This window comes from Pteronotus mesoamericanus, unplaced genomic scaffold (assembly GCF_021234165.1).
Source record: "Pteronotus mesoamericanus isolate MK-2021 breed Mesoamerican mustached bat unplaced genomic scaffold, CSHL_Meso_final contig_50, whole genome shotgun sequence".
Classification (NCBI taxonomy): domain Eukaryota; kingdom Metazoa; phylum Chordata; class Mammalia; order Chiroptera; family Mormoopidae; genus Pteronotus; species Pteronotus mesoamericanus.
In genome coordinates, this window is record NW_026555186.1 from 32,902,777 (window position 1) to 32,924,301 (window position 21,525).

General features: G+C 37.8%; 1 protein-coding gene across 2 annotated transcripts in view; it reads left to right on the plus strand.

The window, feature by feature from the left end:
• ATG10 (autophagy related 10) overlaps positions 1–21,525 on the plus strand; it is a 214,151-nt gene that overhangs the window by 122,967 nt on the left and 69,659 nt on the right. For both annotated transcript variants that reach the window (XM_054578556.1, XM_054578557.1), the window contains exon 4: positions 11,821–11,959. In XM_054578556.1, the coding sequence (XP_054434531.1) occupies positions 11,821–11,959 (139 nt within the window). The remainder of the gene's footprint in view (positions 1–11,820; positions 11,960–21,525) is intronic.

Sequence of the window (21,525 nt, forward strand, 5' to 3'; positions counted from 1 at the left end):
GAACTATGTGCATTTTTGCTAGTGGCGCTTACTGTGACGATAATTTTATCGTTATCTGTGTGGTGATTTAACATATCTCTTCAGGGCACAATGTCTTTCATGCCTCCCCTCTGTTCCCAGAGCCTGGAACAGTGTCTGGAACAAGAGCGGGAAACTATGGTCTGCTGCCTATTTTCACATACAAGCTAAGAATGGTTTTTAAACTTTTATGTGGTTAAAAAGAATCCAAAGAATGTTTCATGACATTAACATTATATGAAATTTAAATTTTAGTGTCCCTAAATAACGTTTTATTGGAGCAAAGCCACACTCATTAATTTACGTGTTGTCTAGGCAGCTTTCATGCTACAATGGCAAAGTTAAGTGATTTTGACAAACACATAATGGAGCACAAAGCTTAAAATATTTACTGTCTGGCCCTTTAAGAAAATGTTTGCCAACCCTGGCCTAGAACATAGAAGATACCTTGTAACATTCAATGAGTTAATGAATAAATTAATAAACATTTTATAAATTAATAAATATTGTGTGACAGTTTTACACTTTATTTTGTTTAATACACTTTAAACAACTGTGGCAGGAAAGTGTCATCATTTAACAAGTAAGGAAACTGAGGCTCAAAGCGTTTAAGTGAGCTGCCCATCCAGTGAATGGCAGAGCTGGGAATTGACCCCAGGTCAAATTCCAAATTCCGTGCCCTTTGCCACTTTTGACTTTACACCTTTGACCACTTCCCTAATATCTGGATGTTTTTAGCTGAGATTTTGAGTGCATCCTTACACCTCAGTCCAAAGATGAGAACTTTCATTGTGCTTTTATTGCTGCTGAAATACTACTTAAAAGCAGCATCATGTCTTTGTCCTGGTGTAGGCACAGTGCCTGCCTGGCATGCGATAGGTACTCGTGGAAGTCTTTAAAGGATTCTCCTGGTTAAAAAAAAAAAAAAAAGCCAACATACAAACCAATGAATCTCTACTCACATCTGCATAACCTAGAGACAGTTTTGAGGATGGGGAGGGGGCCGATGGCTTACTTGACCCTTTAAAACAGCTCTGTGCTCACTCCTAGAGGTGATGTTTCCTATGCACACGGTGAGCGAGCTCATTCTGTAGGCACACAGCCCTCTTAATTACTGCGGTGCCTGCCTTTCGGTCTATTTATCAAGACCTTATCATTTTAAATGTTGGCAGTGAAATTTATTCATTTGTGGATTTGAGTATAGAAGTTTATTCATATGCTAAAGGAATTTGCAGTTTATTCATCAAGACATTTAAAAATCTCACTTGTTTAAATTAGGGTAGTGCTATCTCTTACTTTAGAAAATGACTGCAGCCAAACTTCAGCCTATTGGATTTAATTATCATCATTCTATTAAGCCTCAGAATTTATCATCCCTTCAGGAAATCTAATGTGACATCTGAAGACAGAAAAAAATAGAAAAGGGGGAAAGTTCACCAGATGGAGATGCAGGTCCATTAATAAGGTTCTGCTTACTACCTATAAAATGACAATAAAATGATGTTAAAGAAGGCCTGAAGATGACTTGAAGGGGAGGGCAAACTAAGGTCGACGGGCCATAGGTTGTTTTTGTAAATGAGGTTTCCCTGGAGTATGGCCACGTCCATTTGTTTACATGTTGCCAATGGCTGCTTTCATGCTACAACAGCAGAGACCTTATTGCCCACAAAGCCTAAAATATTTACTATCTGGTCCTTTAAGAAAGTGTTAGCAGACCTCTGGAATAGGAATATAAAAAAACCCAGAAGAACTAGGATTGTTTAATATGGAAAAGAGAAATCTGAAGACAATAAATTGATTCATACTTTTGAGAGGATATTATATAAAAGATGACTCTTGTTTCTTAAGTTTCTGCAAAGAAAAACCCAGTGGAAATGGATTTACCCTGTAGCACAGGAAGTGTTCTGGCTCTGGGGTTCAAAAGTAGAGGCGTATGAGGTAAGTGTTACACATTGGTGTTTACATGCACCATGTAAAATGTGCCCCTTTGGGCGCCCCAAATTTCACTTTTAAAGACTCTTTTGCTGAAGGTCATTGATACAAATCTGCTGCTGAATGTTGTAATTGATAAAGGAGTAACATGATAAGGCATTAATGGCCACTAATACCTTATCAAGAATTAATCCATAAATTAAAAGAAAAAGGAGAATGTGAAGGATTGTTTCTGGATAGGAGGAGGAGGGAAAGGGCCAGCACAAGACCTTCCGTCGCTGGGAGTCGGGGTGAGGAGCTGACATCCTTGGTTAGTGGAGGTGCATCAGGCTCCTGCCAGGAGGAGCCCAGATGAGATAACGATGCTCCTGAAGATGCAGATGAGCATCCAGTGAAGGCACATCGGTTTGTGGCATAATTTTGCCACAATTTTTGGGGATTGGGCTTTTTTTGATGCTGTAATCCCATAAGACACTATGTTAGTAAATGGGTTGCTGACCACCTGCATTAGCATCATCTGGGAGGTTGTAAACAAGGTGAATTCCTAAGTCCCATCGCAGAATGACGGAGCTCAAAAGCAGAAGTTTGAGGATGAATCAAACTTCATATGTTTATGAAGAGGACATATGTTTAACACTCCCTAACCCCCAGAATCTAAATGTCTTTGCAGAGTGAAGGAGCCCTAGGCTTGGGGACTGGGGGCTTAGGTTTATGCCCTGAGAGTTCCTTTCTCACTGGGTGACCTTGACCTTCCCCCTAGAGCAAGGAAGCAAATGACATAATGTACATAATGTGTTTAGAAAAACTGTAAACCCTTGTGAACTGGCGTGGGTCTCTTATGTAACATGCAAAGGGTAGCTCTGAATCGAAACACATTTGACTGGTTCTGAAGCTCAGACAACCAGGTACAGGTCTTTCCCTCTTCGTTTAGTTAGTCATGATTTCCATAAGGAATTTCTGATTTTCAAATCTCCTATCTTGCTAATTCTTTGGCTGTAGCTGCTCAGGAATCTGAAAAAGTAGATAAGAAGAACTTAACTTTTCTTTTAAAAAGTCCTTGTAAGTCCTAAGCCCTTTTGAGTTTTTTTTTGAGAACATAATGCTGTTTTGTCTATTGTTCTGATTTATGGACTTATTGTCGTTGGCATATGATAGATGCTATTAAGCGTTATTACGATTCCCTCCTGCCAGGGGACCTGTCTCTCTGGCTTGGCATCTAAGAGACAGCCTCGTCTGCTGTCCGCTTTCTACTCAGCCTCTTTGCCAGCTGCCCAGCTCCGAGCCTGAGCTGTCTTACTGTCTCCTGCGCAGTCCTGAAGGAAGCAGGGCCTGAGAAGTATAATGGAGCCAGATACAAGCATCCAGAAAACTGCCAGGGGTGCTTTGGCAGATTTCTGTGTCCCCTCCCTCCTGCCTTGTGCCCTTGAGCATGCCAGGCTGCAGAGAAGGGCTTAATCGCACAGGGGACAGATTCTTTCTCCGAGGGCACCCTCCCTGGCCATGCTGATGCTAATTCACTCCCCTATGATGGACCTGGGAGAGCAAAGAATGGCACCTCTTTTTTTTTCCCTTTTTAAAAAAATCAGGAGTATTAGTGGTAATATTACTGGGAAAGGAGAGCATCACTGAGATGCTATTCTTGGGATCATCCTGTTGGCCACCCCTTGTTTCATGGTCACCCTAGATGCAGTCAGACACATGGCTGCCCCGTGGTGAACCCTCTTTATGGTCTACATACTACATTTACAGTTGCTCAAAGAATACTATCACTTGCAAAGGTTCTTGTGACCGTCACTCAAAAGCCACAGAGACCGTGAAAAAAGAGTCATTCTAGCAGTAAAGATAGTGAAAAGACCACCTTGATATAAAACGATGAGCACATTAAATAAAAAAGGGCCTGCTTACTGAGTCTCACATATATTTTTCTAATTTACCTTATATAATTTAATAGTTAAATTCCTTCCTTAAGGAACTGATTTTTTAGTGATTTGTCAAAAGACTTTGACAGCCGTTATCACTTCTGAAAATATGATAAGGCTGTTGGTTCAGAAAATCAAAGGAAGTTTGTTACTTGGCCTGTTTTTCCATTGGGATTGGATGGCTTAGGTGTCCACTCAGAACCAGTGTGGCTCCTCTGTCACTCTGGTTTCTTGGCTATGATTCCGATGCATTAATGTTAGGTTTGAATTAAAGACCTGACTGGTAGGAGACAAACAAATAGACTCTTTTTTCCTTAAGGAGTATTATGAATAAAGCTCCTTACTTATGTTTTATCAGTAATAGTAATAGAGATTTTTAGTGATAGAAGAAGTTTTTCTTCCATCAATTACTCTTCCCTGCAGGCTGAATAGAGATCTCACTTCCTAAGCCCAATATACCATTTGGGTTTGCTTTCAATAAAATATCTATCAAGTGTCTCCAGCAATGATCCCTATTTAATGGGATTTAGTTGTGAAGCTTAATTCATATCGCATTTTCTAAATGAGAGATCACTGTCAACTTATTGTTAATTGAATTAAATAAAATCAAGGTTTCTATAATTAATGTGAACCACTTAATCTTTTAGCTCCTTGAATGAATGTAATTTTCTAAACATAGGTATCTTCTCATTTAAAGAAATAGCAACATTTTGAGGAATATAAATGTAATCATGACTTTTTCTAATGACTCTTAATATCAAATTAAACATATACAAATCCTTTTAAAAACATAATAAAAGAATATAAATTATAAAATATTATCAAACTTACCCCAAATGTTAATATTATGTTTTTCAGAATATAAGTCCAAATCAGCTATAGTAATGGTTAAGGAGTATCATGCTATAGTAGAAAGAGAAATGGTTTCAGTGTCAGTAGACATGGCTTATAGGCCTTCCTGTGCCTCTAACTACCTGGGTGACGTTGGGTAAACCACCACCTTTTCTGGGCCTTATATATCTGCAAGATGAGTATGTTGGAGTAGATGAAATGATTCAAGCTCCTTTCACTATTAGAGTTCTGTGATAGAGTACAGTAACATAGTATCAGAAACTTTAAAAAAAATTTTATTTTGGAGAATTTAAAATATTCACAAAAGTAGACAGCATGATAGAACAATGGTAAAATACCCGTGCACTCATCAAGCAACTTCAACAACCATCACCCTGTGACCAGCCATGCCTCTCCCACATCTCTGTCTTCTGACCCTTGTATTTTGTTACTGTAAAGCAAATCCCAGACCTTAGACAGTATTTATCTATATAATCCCTCTGCCAAACGGTTTTTAGCAACTGAGGCCTTAGAAATTTTATTTTGTTTTCAAAAGTTCCTCAAATTGCTTCACTATTTCTTTCTTTCTTTCTTTTATTTTACTGTTGTTCAAGCGCAGTTGTCTCCGTTTTCGCCCCCACCACTCTTCCCCACCCCACCCACCCCTACGTCCCAGCCTTAACCCTACCTCCCTTTGGCTTTGTCCATGGATCCTTTATACCTGTTCCTTGATGACCCTTCCCCTTCTTTCCCTGATTATCCCTCTCCCCACTCCCCTCTGATTACTGTCAGTTTGTTCTTTCTTTCAATGTCTCTGTAATATATTCCTTGCTTGTTTGTTTTGTTGACTAAGTCCCACTTAGAGGTGAGATCATATGGTATTTGTCTTTCACCGCCTGGCTCATTTCACTTAGCATAATGCTCTCCAGTTGTATCTATGCTGTGGTGAAGGGTAGGGGTTCCTTCTTCCTTTCTGCTGCATAGTATTCCATAGTGTAAAGGTACCATAGTTTTTTGATCCACTCATTTCTTTATGGGCACTTAGGCTGCTTCCAGCACTTGGCTATTGTAAATTGTGCTGCTATGAACATTGGGGTGCATAGATCCTTGTGAACTGGTGTTTCAGGATTTCTAGGGTATACTCCCAGCAGTGGAATTTCTGGGTCAAAAGGCAGTTCCATTTTTAGTTTTCTGAGGAATTCAATTCTGTTTTCCACAGTGGCTGCACCAGTCTGCATTCCCACCCACAGTGCACTAGGGTCCCCTTTTCTCCACAGCCTCGCCAGCACTTGTTGTTTGTTCATTTGTTTATGAGGGCCGTTCTGACTGGTGTAAAGTGGTATCTCATTGTGGTTTTAATTTGCATCTCTCTGATGGCTAGTGATGCTGAGCACCTTTCCATATGCCTCTGAGCCTTCTGTATGTTCTCCTTGGAGAAGTTTCTGTTCAGGTCCTTTGCCCATTTTTTATTTGGGTGGTTTGTCTTCCTGGAGTGGAGTCATGTGAGTTCTTTATATATTTTGGAGATCAAACCCTTGCCTGAGGTGTCATTGGCAAATATGTTCTCCCATATGGTTGGTTCCCTTTTCACTTTGCTGATGTTTTCTGTAGCTATGCAGATGCTTTTTATTTTGATGAATTCCTATTTGTTTCTTCTTTCCTTTATGTCCCTTCCTCTAGGGGACATATTGGTGAGAATATTGCTGCATGGAATATCTGAGATTTTCCTTCCTATGTTCTCCTGCAGGACTTTTATGGTGTCACGACTTGTATTTAAGTCTTATCCGTCTTGAGTTTATTTTTGTGTGTGGTGTAAGTTGGTGGTCAAGTTTCATTTTTTTGCATGTAGCTGTCCAGATTTTCCAACATTATTTGTAGAAAAGCTGTTTTTACTCCATTTTATGTTTCTGCCCCCTTAATTGAATATTAATTGACCGTAGAGACTTGGGTTTATTTCTGGGCTTTCTATTCTGTGGTTTTAATTTGGATTTCTCTGATGATTAGTGAGGCTGAACATCTTTTCATATATCTGTTGGCTATCTGTATATCCTCTTTGGAAAAATGTTCAAGTCCTCTGCCTATTTTTTAATTGGATTGTTTGTCTTTTGGGTGTATCATTGGTGACTATATTTTTCCATTCTATAGGTTGTCTTTTCATTTTGTTGACAAATTTTGTCATTGTTGTTGGTTTTTTTGGCTGTGCAAAACCTCTTTTAGTTTGATGTAGTTCCATTTGGTTTTTTGTTTGTTTGTTTGTTTTCCTTGCTTAGAGAGACATATCTGAAAAAATATTTCTAAGAGCAATGTCAAAATTTTTACTGCCTATGTTTTCTTCTAGGAGTGTGATGGTTTCAGCTCTTACATTTAAGTCTTTAATCCATTTTGAGTTTATTTTTGTATGTGGTGTAAAAGAATTGTCTAGTTTTATTTTTCTGCATGCATCTGTTCAGTTTTATCAATACCATTTATTGAAGAGACTGTATATTCTTCATATATTCTTTCCTCCTTTGTCATAAATTAGTTGACCATATAGGCATGCGTTTATTTCTGGGTTATCTATTCTATTTCATTGATCTGTGTGCCCTTTTTTATGCCAGTACCATGCTGTTTTGATTACCATAGCCTTATAGTATAGTTTGATAGTGTGATACTTTCAAGTTCTTTCCCAAGATTGCTTTGGCTATTTGAGGCCTTTGTGATTTCATATAAATTTTAGGATTATTTGGTTTTAGTTCTGTGAAAAATCCCATTGGTATTTTGATAGGGATTACGTTGAATTTGTAGATTGCTTTGAGCAGTATGGACATTTCAACAATGTTAATTCTTTCTACTCATGAAATAGAATAGCCTTCCATTTATTTGTATCTTCTGTAATTTTTTTTTTTTTAGTGTGTTACAGTTTTTAGAGTTCAAGTCTTTTACCTCCTTGGTTAAATTTATCCCTAAGTATTTTATTATTTTGGATTGGCTTTTATCACTTGCATAATTCCTGGGAGATTCACCCAAGTGGTTGTGCATCTCAAGTTTACTCTTTTCATTGCTGGGTAGTGTGGAATAATGTACTACAGTTTGTTTAATCATGACCTGAAGAACAGCTGACTGGTTTCAAGGTTTTGGCTGTTCTGAATAAAACTGCTGTGAACATTTGTGTACAGGTTTTCTTTGTTTTTTTTTATTTCTCAGGGGTAAATACTAAAGAGTGTAATTGAGGGGTTGTCTGATAAGTACATGTTTAGTTTTATAGGAAACTGCCATATGGTTTTATATTCCAAGCAGGAATATATGAATGATCTAGTTTCTCTGCATCTTCATCAACATTTGAAGGTGTCACTATTTATTTTAGTTATTCTGATAGATATGTAGTGCTGTCTCATTGTGGTTTTAATTTTAATTTGATGGCTCATGATGTTGAACATCATTTTCTTATTCTTATTTGTCATTTGTATATCATCTTTGGTGATCTTTTGCATAATTATTCCTCCATTTGTTTTTTTTTTTCCAGACTTGGGCTGAGGTGGGTTTGCTGGTAAAATATCTAGAAGTTTGTTAAAGTATACTTAGGTGGGAGGAGACAGATCTGCTACTGAAGTAGAAAATATTGATTACTATGGTCCTCAGCTCTGTGTTAGAGTCTCTGGGAATACAAAGATGAACAAGACAAGAACCTTAGTCTTGAAGTTCTAAAATTTTGTGACACTTTTGGAAATGGAAGCAGAAAATATCCAGAAGTCTATGATTTCCAAATTGCTTGATTTGAAGAGATGATATTTGCATGGGTATCATGAAGCTGTACACAAGTGCTAGGAAGAGCTTAGCAGACACAGGCCAAGCATTCAGATTCATTTAATATGAGTTAAGTAGGCAGAAGTATCTTTGCACATAAATGGCTTCCCAGAGCAAGGGACTGGGTGACACAACAGCACTCCCGAGAGAGGACGAGCACTCCAGCCTTTAAATCCCACAAAAGCACTCAGCTGCCAGAGAGAACAGTGGCAGGAGAGAGACTACTAACAGGTTCTTCCAGAAGCTTCTTCTGTCATTTCTCTCTTAGTTCTTGGGCCTCCTACCTCTTCCAGAGAAGGTAGATATGTATCTAATTGATCACCTGCTGTCAACCTCAGCACATGCCTGAGTGTCTAATGTGAGTCTGGGTGAAGGTCATTTTTTCCAGGAATTTCATCTTCCCTAGCAGAACTGAGTTTCAGGCAGCCTATTTCTATAGTTTTCTGCAGAAATTAGGAGCGAATTCAGTATTTACTTACAAATTGGACAATAATGGACTAAGAAGATAAATAGCTCAATAGAAAAGAGTTGGGGATAAATACACACACACACAAATCTAATTTATGATAAAGGTCAAATCAAGGAACATGTATAAAGCACCCATGGCCAAAGCCAAAGTGGGGAAGGATTGAGGGAGGGAGGTGGGGGTGGGTGGGGCAGGGGAAAGTGGTGGTGGAAAGGTGGAGACAAATGTATTTGAACAATAAAAAAAAGTAGAAAAATCAATTGGAAAGATGGACTAAGAAATCATCAGGGAAAAATTCCTACCTCACACCATACACAAAAACAAAATTTAAATGGATCAGTGCTCTAAAAGTAAATTTTAAAACGTGCATGTGTGTAGAATAAAGGAGTTTAACAGTTTTATAATTTTTCAGGAGGATGTGAGACATAGCGACATCCAGACAGGTAACTCAAAAGCTGCAAACAGAAAATGTACAGATTTAACTACATAAAAGTAAAAAAAAAACCTTTATTGTAAAATATGCAAGAAACAAAATTAAAAGAAAACTGAGTGAAAATGTTTTATACACATTCACACATATACATATCACATATTCTTGCACACCTCTGTTTTTCCCATGGTGATAGATATATAGATATATCCAATAATAAGTTATTATATCTGATATACAAAGAATTTATATAATACAATAAGAAAAATGCAAACTAAATATCAGAAAATAAGCAAAGCATAAGAACAGGCAAGTCACAGAAGAATATAAATTACCAGTAAACAGATGAATAGATGTTCACATTCACCAGTAATCAAGAAACTAGAAATTAAAACAATGACATTTAAAAATTCATCTATTAGGCAAAATTTTAAAACACAAATAACATTCAGTATTTACAGAATATGGGAAAGAGCATTCTTATACATTTTTGCTGGGAATACTCTTTGCTGAGGATAGGTTGGTACTATCAAAATTTAAAGTGCACATACCTTGTCGTGCGCAGTAATACCTCCTTCAGGAATCTGCACCATAGAAAAAAGAGGTGTAATAGAGAATATATGTGCTAAGATATTCATCACAGCATTAGTTGTAGTAGCAGAAAATTATAATCAACCTAAAATATCTAGAAATATAGAAATGTTAAAAAAAAAACTACAGCATAGCCATATAGTGGAATAAATTGAAACCATTAAAAGAAGGAGCAAAATCTATAGTAGTGCCATGGCAGCACATGGTAGGAGATCCAAAAGTAAAAAAAATCAAATCAAGAACGTATGTTTTTATAGCATAATTTAACTGAGGGTAGGTGGGTGGGTGGGTGATGTGTATATGTATGTGTATGTATTAGTAGATAAAGAAATTTTTTAAGTCTTGAAAAATACACTGCCTGCTAAAAATGGTTACATATCTGAGGTATAGAAGTGCTGGGTTGAGGGGATTTTTTGCTTGTCACTTTATGTACTTAGGCCGTGCTTGCAATTATTTTTTATCGCAAAGGTGTAATGTTTTGTAATGTTTTATAATTTTGAGAAAAGAAATAATAAATGCTAAACCATCCAATCATTGACCAAAAAGAAAGAATTTGGTTAAAAGAAATGCTTTAAAAGAGAGTATAGATACCTTTGCCTAATGCAAGTTCAAGTAAACAGAAACACCTCTTTCTTGCTACTGTATTAATTTTCTGTATCTGGAATATTTATTTCAATGATTTCTTTCTGGTTATTTAATTCATTGCGTTTAACTGATAGTGCTTATGGGAGTTTAGTGAAAACTATTTTGTAACTATCTCCGGTCGTGATTTATCTCCCGCAGTGAATTGACAGTGAGTGGGGAATTAGTAAAACAGATACAGATCTGGAGAGTCGTCTGTGGCTTTACTTATCTTCACAAGAATCCTTATTTCATATTGATAAAGTTTGAAATCTTTTCTATAGCTCTTTCCAATTGTTTATTGTTGTTGTTACTGTTGTAATGAGAGGTAGAAATGAACCAAACCAACCTGCTCCTTTCCGTCTTCTAGATTAATTTAAAAGGAAATTCTTTAATCCAAATAAATAAATGAATGTGGGTAGAATCAAATTCTGACTCAACATGTCCATTTAATTGCTCCTAAATGTTAAGATACATTCTTAAGAAACCTCACACATGATTAAAAAAAAAATCAACCAATAAGGAATGATTAGGTGAGACGTGGACTGACTATAACCATCTTTGCTCACAAAACCCTATTTTAGTTGACATTAATATTTGCCTTCTACTCTATTATTATAAATCAAGATTTGTTATAGAAACATACCAAAGACAGCACAATAATAAAACAGATTCGGCTCAGGTTTTGAAACGTACCTAACAAACCCAACCTCTTGCAAAATAACTTTCTTATTCAAAATGGAATTGGGAATTGTTCAGCACACAATGAATCATCTTTTGGCAAGTACAATAGAATCTTTAGGGACATTTCACAGCCTCTTGTTCAATTGTTAGGATGTTTTTAGCTTTCACAGGTAGGAAAGAAGGGAGCTCGTACAGCCATCATCTTGTTGCTAAAATTGAACAGTAAAGATTTTTCAGAGTTGCTGTTGTAATAGATCTCTTTGCCTTTTTTTTCTTCATGTTTCTTTACCCAGAACTGCTTTGTCTCTCAAAAACAATCTGGAATTACTTAATGCTAATGTTTTCTGGTTTTACTGTTTATCCGGGACTCAAATGGTAAACATTAATGTGGGAAACTCCCTTTTTTTTACCTTGTAGTTCTATATTTATTTAAATGCTATTCTGCAAGAAGAAAACTACGTCTTTCTCTTCCTGTGTTAGTGAACTTCTTCTTCTTTTTTATTGACAGTGTTTTGATTCTGTTTTCTTTTCTTTTTTTTTTTCAGGAGGCTTTAGAGGTACCCCTGGATGATTCTGAAGTGACTGAGGCTGCAGCAGCCACCAAAGTGATTAAATATGAGTATCATGTCTTATATTCCTGTAGCTACCGAGTGCCCGTGCTTTACTTTAGGGCAAGCTTTTTAGGTAAGACCATGTTGGAAGCTAAATGTAAATTCATAACATTTACATATTAAGGCAGAAAGCAGATTTGGGAAATTATTCTTAAGAGAAAAAAATAGAGTTAAAAATAAGAAAACTGTGGGTGAGGTAAGGTTTTACCAGTAAATTTTCTCATGCTTTCGAAAGAGTATTAAGACTTCAGAGTGAATGATATCATCCCAGCCATAAGTCTGATCTTCAGATTCTTGGCCTCCTGCCCAACGTTGACTAAGCCCCCTGGCCCTTTTTTCTTTACTTTAAACAAGTAGGAACAACTTAAAGCTACAATGTTTATTTATTTCTAACTTTATAGTAAAAATTCCTTTCAATCTCAAGTGATCCCATTAACACAAAGTCCCCATGCCTTTTCCCCTAAATGCTAATAATTACTTCAAGAACCATTTATCAATTAGTTTAAGCTATCCTTAAATATAGCACTAATATTTCCTTTGGCCATCTATACATCTCCAGAGCCTTTGCTTCCTGCAATGCTGTTACTCAACTCATTTCCCTTGCCAAGAAGGTGGAACACCCTGTCTCCTCTGAGGCCTCTGCTAATACAGCTTATTTAATCAGCAGCCACACAGAGTCCTCACCCTGCAGTGCAGCCATGACTTTCCCCTTCGTGCCCTCCAACGAAACAGGGTCAGCACTTTGAGGCCCTGTTGACCCTGCGCTCAGGGGCAAGAGGAGTCACCTTGGCAGCCCACCCCCTCCTCCAGTGTCTCTCCTTTTCTGTGGGGCCTTGTCCATAGCATTTTGCCTTTTGAACAGACTTTGAACTTTTTCTGGAGAGCTAAGACATCTGAATTTAGCCAGTGATATTTTATTTTTAATTAAAAAGTAGCTTAAGCTGCTTTGAATGTGTATTTGGTAGATTTAATCACTTGCTGCCTTATATTGTTTAATGGTCTCTAATTTTGCGGTGTTGGCGGTTTAACAAAGCACTTAGGATTTAAAACACAAGAACAAATTCTCATAGGCTCCCTGGTGAGAAGATTTTAATCTGAGGTGCAGTTCCTAGGAACTGACAATTTGGGGTAAATTTTCAACATGGGACATGGGGAATTGAAGACACTGAGAGTTCACTAATCACAAATTCTTGCTGCAGATTTATCCATATGATTATGACAGGACTTGAAAACACTTGTTTTTTTGCAATTCTATTTGGTTTGGAGCCCAGAGGTTAAAGGAGGTTTCTTGCCAGTGAGCTGTGTTATACTAAAAAGTAGAAGGAGGTACGTTATTTACCCGGGTGAGGAGGAAAATGCCTTTCTTGGTTTTGGTTTGCAATGGCTCTTATCTAGTACCTTCCAGATTCAAAGACATGTCAAGGCTGCAGGTAGAGGAAATAGGACACTACTTCTTCAATACTGTACTTTCATATAATTAGTATTCACCATAAGCAGTTAATCACCAGAGAAGAGCTCCCAGAGACAAAACAAGTTGTTTAGCTTGTCAGCATTAGGGAATTGGAGGTGTTGAAACATGACTGCTTCTCTCTGGGAGCGGGTCTTGCCGCGGCTGCTGGATGAGCTCATACGTGTGCTTTGCTCCTGCGTGCCAACAGCTCCCCTTACAGTGCAGCACGGTAATTGTTCCTGCAAGTCCAATTACATTTTAATGAAATTTGTATACTTCCTAAGATCTTTTCTTCATAATGGTTTTCTATTTCTTAAAAAAAAATTAGCTTCTTTGGATTCTATTTATATAATTTTTAAAGATTCCCTTTTTATATTTAACAAAGGAAAACCAAAACAAGTCATTGATTTTGTGTGGAAGCATCCCTTCTTCCCCCTCCCCATCCTGTGCTGTATAAAATGAGTATTGGAAATTTTTTAATTCCAGAATTCATTTAGTGCTTGTTCAGGCGCATTAAAATATCAAATTTTATCTTTGTAGAGCATACTGAATGTTTTCTTGTGGAGAAACATGAAAAACAATTCTTTCCTTTATCATATTCTAATAATTTTCTTTCACCTAACTTAATAGGTGTTCTAAAAATGTATCACTCTTTACTCTGGAGTCACAATTTTTCATTTCCCCCCCTCAATCCATTCCCTTTTCCTGCGATATCTGATTTCTCTGTTTTTTCATCTGTTTGTTAAACAAATCTCTGTCAGTGTGGTGAATGGATTCCTAACATCTTCCTATTATTCCAGGTCCAGATTTTTCTTTGTCTCATTCTAAGAGTTCGACCTAGAAAGGAGGATGACTATAAAATTTCTCGCCCAGGGGTCTTTTATTGTTGCTTCAAAAACAGTTCAGTTAGCCTTGTTTTTGACAGATATTTAGAATTTCTTTTGCATTTGATTGCTAGTAAAAATTAGTTTCTCTGACTTGCTCTGAATTTTCTTTCAATACCTCTTCTTTCTTTTTAGGAAAAGCAAGTAGTAAATATTCTCATTTAAATTTACATTACTTTAAAAAAAAACCAACTGGCTTCTATTCCAGGAGAAGTCTTTATACTGTTTCTTGAAATGCAAATCCATTGTACTGTAATTATTCCTTACTCCTTTATATCGGTGTGTCCACCGGGCTAACTATTGCCCAACACTCTGCCTACATGCCACTTGCTTCTGTCACTCCCATGTCATTTTGTATCGTATATCATATCACACATATCATATCATATATCATATCACAAGTTGCACTGTAACAGAATTAATTATTTGTTTACTTGTTCCCTATGAAATTATAAGCTAGAAGTTACGGCTTTAAGTTAAAAAAAGAGAAGAAGGAAATTAATATGAGTACCTGCAACCTCCAAAGTGATCAGCTTTATTCATGGCTATATGGGTGTACTATTTGTCTTACACATTTTAATGTCCACAGTATCAACTGTGGTATAGTATCAACAGGTATTTATCCAATGAACCAATGAGGAATTTCTAATGCTTTCTGATCCCGCACAGCCCCCACAGGGAAACACTGTGATGGTGCCCTATTTTGAACTGCTCTGGTAGGTTATACGGGAGGAAGTAATGCTGTGGTCTCCAGGAGACGCAGAACCCAGACCATCTAAATATCTTTACCCTTCAGTCAGATGCTTCTCAGAAACTGGAGGAGTAGTTGACTGAGGAGAAGAGAATCCTGAAGACTCAAAGGTGGGCATCTAAACAAACAGAGCAGCTGCCCTACTTATATAAACACAATTTTATTTGATCTTTCAAGGCAGACAGCCTTCTGAGTGCCTCTCATTTCTATTACTTGAGCTTGCAGGAGCTCAGTTTCCTAGGGGGTACCATGGATTTAAGAGAAGACATGCATCCTTTCTGTTGTTCTCCCGCCCCCCAACTATTCCTGCCATTGTAGGTTTGGGAGAGGTTGTGGGACATGGTTCATACCATCTGCTACCCAGCAGTAGATGAGAGGCCATTGCACTTCTGTCAAGTAATAATAAATAGCCTATATTTGAATTGAATAGTGCTTTGTAGTTTATGAAGTCCATTCTCACAAAGCATTGATGTCAAGTGCCCACTGTACTTTTTTCTCTCCTATTTTTGAAATGCACTGTGTTAAAGAATTATTTGTATCATGCCAGAGGCTTCTATCTACTCCCCACCATTCTCTCACCTTTTTAAGTCCCATCTTCCCCTTTAGGGACTTGGCTTTGGTCAAAAGCTAGTGGAAAACAAAAATGCGGTAAAAATCTCAGGCGTATACACAGTGTCTTTGGCCTCACCACAGCCCTAAGCTTATATATTTTCTCCTTTCACTGATATAACTAGAGATTTCTATATTTCAGCTTGAATTTTGATTTATTTCTTCTCTGTTCCTCTCCCTTTGTTCTCGATCTCTATTGAAAAATAGACCAAGTGGTTCTTCTCATTTTCAAAATATTTAATTCTTTGGCTGACATATGGGTTCTTCTTGGGAACCGTTTTGACATATTTCTTTAATTAGTTAGATGGGCTGCTTTTGAATAAGGAAGGAAGCATTTCTTCCATTCAGCAACTGAATGTCTGTTCTTTCTGTAGATCCATTCTATTATTGGCCCAGAGAGTAAGGGTACAGAATTAAAAAATGTAACCCAGATATTTTACGTGGAAGATTTGTCCACTTGTTATATGTCTGAAGGCTGCTCATGGAGAAATAGGGCAAAAGAAATAGCCAAGGAATAATTTCTTTTCAAAGGCAGCATGAAGCAAACCAAGACAAAGGCCAGCACAAAGGAGAAATAATAGAAAGTTTGGGGCTAGAACAGTGTATGAATCATCAAGGAGGAGGAGAAAGAGATTTATCCATGCCCTGGAACAAGAGGAAGCCTTTGGAGTACAAAGGAGAGAAAGACAGGAACACAGGAATGATGGGGGTTGGAGGAAGTTAGAGAATAAAAGTAAAATATCCATAGCTCAGTCCAACAACCTACAAGGGAAGGTAACAGGTTGGCTTTTTGGAAGAGGCTGGGAAAAGCACTGGAGAAGGGGAGAAAGGCAAGTGCTCAGCAGTAGGCTGGAGAGAACATGGTGGATTTAGGGAACATAGAGAGGCCTGTTTGGAGTTTTCTTAAAATGAATTGTGGAAGAACTGGTTGAAAAGATATTTGAGATCAAATTATGAAAGAGACCATGGATGGGGAGGGATTGGAAAATAAAAAGAAAAAGTGAAAGGGATTGAGCGGAGGCGAATGGGGCTAGAGAAGGGATTTCCTAGAGCAGAAAGTATGACTGAACAAAACAGAGGAATTAATCAAGGATGGGAAGAAATTACGAAGAATGAAACTTAAGTAAAAGGAACTTGGTTCTTTTTGTATTATTGTTATCATTGCTAATTTTTAAAAAATAACCTCAGAGAAAAGGAGCTGGAAAGAACACATTTTTCAGGAAGAATTATTATTGCCAGTAGAATGAGAGTTAAAGCAGCTTGTTGAACAAGGAAAAAAAGAGAGGTAGTTAAAGACTGAGGCAAAAATGATCTAGTTAATTATTACATTGAGCAGAAAATATAAAATGACTTGACAGATTATTTCATTTAGAACCTTATTTGATTGTAGAGAGTCTTTAAGAAAGTTCATACATGCCGCTTGTTTTTATATAAACAATTAGTAAATCTGGCCAGTCATAATAATGAATTTGGGGAGATTAAAAAGAGATTCTAGGGATTGAAGTAAAATTTGAAGAGCAAATGGGGAAAGTTATTAAGAAAAATAATGAAAATTATTTAACTAATACAAATGTATTCGAACTGAAAATTCCAAATAATAGAGGAAATTTAATGAGAATTATTTGTTGAACCATGTAAGTGTTTGAAACATTATGGGGAATTAGGGTAGAAGTAGGGTGCTGGATTAGAACATATAATGGGAAAAGAATCTCGTTGAAAAATCAAGCCCTGATGTAAAAGTATGTTAGAGAAATGTGAAACAAAACTACAGAGACCTCTGTTAGTACAAAACACCACATACACAAAAAACAACAGATTTTAAATAGATCTAGAGGCCAGAAAGAAGACATTAAAGGTACATGATTTATTCTCTTACTTGCAAGAGACTATACTTTAGCTTTCCTGGACATATAAATATCTATTTTGTGGTCCAAAAGGAAGAAATATTTCTTTCTTACTCTTGGCAAAATCAGCCCTGTTTGAAACATCTGTTAAAACATACACAAATGCCTACTGTGTGCATAGCAAAAAAACTCATTAGCTCATTTTTATTGTATTTTAATTTTTTAAATATTTTACTTATTTATTTTTAAAGAGAGGGGAAGGGAGGAGAAAGAGAAGGAGAGAAACATCAATGTGTGTTTGCCTCTTGTGCGCCCCTCACTGAGGACCTGGCCCCCAACTCAGGCATGTGCCTTGACTGGGAATCGAACTGGTGACCCCTTGGTTTGCAGGCTGACGCTCAACGCACTGAGCTACACCAGCCAGGGCCCATTTTTAAAATATGCTAAAAAATCAATGCACAGCATGAAACTAGTCTATTGCTTTCCTCTTCCTTTAAAGTCATAGAGTTCTTTGAGTCCATATACCAGGTGTCATGCTGAAGAAGGCAGAGACTGCATTCTCAATGGGAAGGAGACCACGTTGGGTGGTAGAATAAGGATAATCGAGGTGCTGCTACAGACATAATAGGTCCATGTTATGGGAGTAGGGAGGTCTGCACAGAACCAGAAACCAGATGGATGGAGCAAAGTAGAAGAGGGCAAAAGAGGGAAAAATGATGATGGAAGGAGACTTCACTTGGGGTGGTGAACACACAATACAATATACAGATGATGTACTATAGAATTGTACATCTGAAACCTATATAATTTTACTAACCAATGTTATGTCAATAAATTCAATAAGTAAAAAATAATAAATTGCTATTAAAACAATGATTAAAAAAAAGACTGTGAGAAGCAGTTACCAGACACCCTCCCAAACATGTTTGTGAATCTGCTTCAATCCAATGGACATGCTGTATATGACTCTCCCTTTTAGAATGACTTTTGAAAAATTTGTTTGAACATGTTTATGTATAGTTTTCTCTCTATATCCCAGTAAGACGGTTCATCATTTTCACTTCCTTTGAATAATCCCAGCTATTGTCAGGCATTCCTCCTTTTTCAGTCATCCCAATGCGAGGAGTGGAGAGGAGGAATCTGGGGTTGGGGAGGCAGTTAGTTCCTCGCCAAGGAAAACAAACATCAAGCAACCTGAAATGGCTTAACTCTTAGAGGGTTTTATTTTCATTTATGTTTTATTATTGTTCAATTACAGTTGCCCCCATTTTCCCCCATCACTCTCCCCGTGCTAACCACCCCCTCCTCCCACATTCAATCCTCCCCACCCCTCTGCCCCGTTGCCCTTGTCCATGGGTCCATTATACATATCTCTTGACAACCCTTTCTCTTCTTCCCCCAGTTATCCCCCTCCCTCCTTCCCTTTGGTTACTGCCAGCTTGTTTTTTATTTCCATGCCATTTTGCTCCCTTGTTTGTTTTGTTGTTTAGATTCCACTTATAGGTAAGATCATATAGTATTTTTCGTTGATTGAGAGCCTGGCTTATTTCACTTAGCATAATGCTCTGCAGTTCCATCCATGCTGTGATGAAGGATAGGAGTTCCTTCTTTCTGCTGCATAGTATTCTACTATGTAAATGTACCACAGTTTTTTGATCCACTCGTTTGCCAATGAGCACTTAGGCTGTTTCCAGCACTTGGCTATTGTAAATTGCACTGCTATGAACATTGGGGTGCACAGGTTCTTTTGAGCTGGTGTTTCAGGATTCTTAGGGTATAATCCCAGCCTCATCAAATTAAAAATCTTCTGCACAGCTAAAGAAAACATCAGCAAAATGAAATGGGAACAAACCATATGGGAAAATATATTTGTCAGTGATACCTTGGACAAGGATTTGATCTCCAAAATATATAAAGAACTCATATGTCTCCATAGCAGGAAGACAAACAATCTAACTAAAAAATGGGCAAAGGACCTGAACAGACACTATTCCAAGGAGGACATACACAGGGCCCAGAGACGTATGAAAGGATGCTCAGCATCACTAGCCATCAGAAAGATGCAGATTAAATCCACAATGAGATACCACTTCACACTGGTCAGAGTAGCCATCATGAACAAATCAGCAAAAGGCTGGCGAGGCTGTGGGGAAAAGGGGACCCTAGTGCACTGTTGGTGGGAAGATGCAGACTGGTGCAGCCACTGTGGAAAACCGTATGGAATTTCCTCAAAAAACTAAAAATGGAATTGCCTTTTGACCCGGCAGTTCTACTGCTGGGATTAATCCCTAAGAATCCTTAACTCTTAGAGTTTTGATTTGAGAGGACAGGGGAGGTTTCCTCCTGCTAATTACTACCATGTTCCACAAGAGGTACAAGGCCTTACCAGAATGCCATTTTTGGGAGAGCTTATATTCACCAAGTCCTGAAGGTCTTTACTATGAATTTCATAAAGCATAGGAGTTAGAGCCACAAAGTTAGTTTTGACTGAGAAGGGAGAAGTGACAAAGCTGAGCAAAATGGATAAAGGATGGTGATTGGCTGAGGAACTACACTGCAAATTCAAATGGGACTCACACAAAACAGTGTATGATAGACTCATGAAAGGACCTTATGTGCCACTCAGCTGAAGATGAACATACTGTCATAACCATATGGCTAGGAGAACCATGTTCCCAGCCCTTCTAAAACTAGCCACTTGGCCTTGGGAAAGCCACTTCCTCTCAAGCATTGTGTTTCTCCTCTGTCCAACATTGAGAGAGCTTTGGATAAAGTTTCCAATTTCACCCAGGAACAAATTCTGCATTTTTCTCAGAATGGTAATGAAGAAAGACAATGGGTCTGGGATTCCTAGGAATGTGTTTCTAATCTTGGCGCTGCCTCCCACATCAACTGACGCTGTGGGGCCTCCTGCTTCTCACCTGTGAAATGCCAAGGCCAGACTAGAGGATCCCAGGATCCCTGTCAGCTCAAAGACTGTGTCTGGAGCCTTTCTATTCATAGAAGAGATACATATTTATCCCCTTAAAACTCTTCAGCTATCAACAAGCCATGATTATCAGCCTGAGGAGATAAGACAGGCAGAGGGTGAGTAACGGTGAACTCAATGCCGCTTACTAAGTTTCAGAATAAAGTCCACCCCCAAACAGAAACAAACGAACAAAATAAAATGCTGAGTGGGGGGCTGTCAGGCCAACAGGCTGGAATCAAAACTTCAGAATACTCTGGATAGGATTGAAAGTAGGATGTCTTCTGCTTTAGAACCAGCAGACCCAATGCTGCTATTTACCTGGTGGTGTGGTCCTCAGAGCTCTGATGAATAGCGGTATCTCAAAGTTTATGTCTCTGGTATCTTGAGAATCTAATGTTGCTTTTCTTGGGACATTTTCTGATTTCTCAAGAAGGTCTTGTGTGTTCTTGTCTAGGGTAAGTTTAATTTTATTTAAATGAGAGATTAGGGCATCATGTATTATTATACGTTTCTTAACACAGTGTGTGGACCGTTTAAGGTGACTCAAAATTATTGCTCTTTGTGCTGTTTTTTGGGCATTTTTTCTCATAAAGATAGATTGTAACATTTATAAACTTTGTTGTTTAATTAAGAGACATCTTACATTTTTCTACTCAAAATTACTAAACAGATACATAACATTTAAAAAATTGGGACTGATAATTCAGAAGGTAGATAATTAATAAACAAGAATTTTAAACCATTTATTTGTGCTATATTAGTTAGGTATATTTGGTTGCAAATAATTTAACCTGATCATGAGAAGCAAAAAAGGACATATTGAAGGGTAGATCATAGAGTCAACCAAAGACATTAGAACAGTGGTCCACAACATTTTCGGGGACTGGTGTCATGGAAGACAGTTTTTCCATGGACCACGGGTGCGGAGATGGTTTCAGGATGATTCAAGTGCGTTATATTCAAGCTCACCTCCTGCTGTGCAGCCTGGTTCCTAACACGCCTGGACCAGTACTGACGGGTCCGTGTCCCGGAGGTTGGGGACCCCTGCACTAGAATGACAGGGTGAAGGAATGCCTCTTTGGGGCTTTAGTAGTACAGCTTGAGGCCTGCCTTCCACTTATTTTGGAATT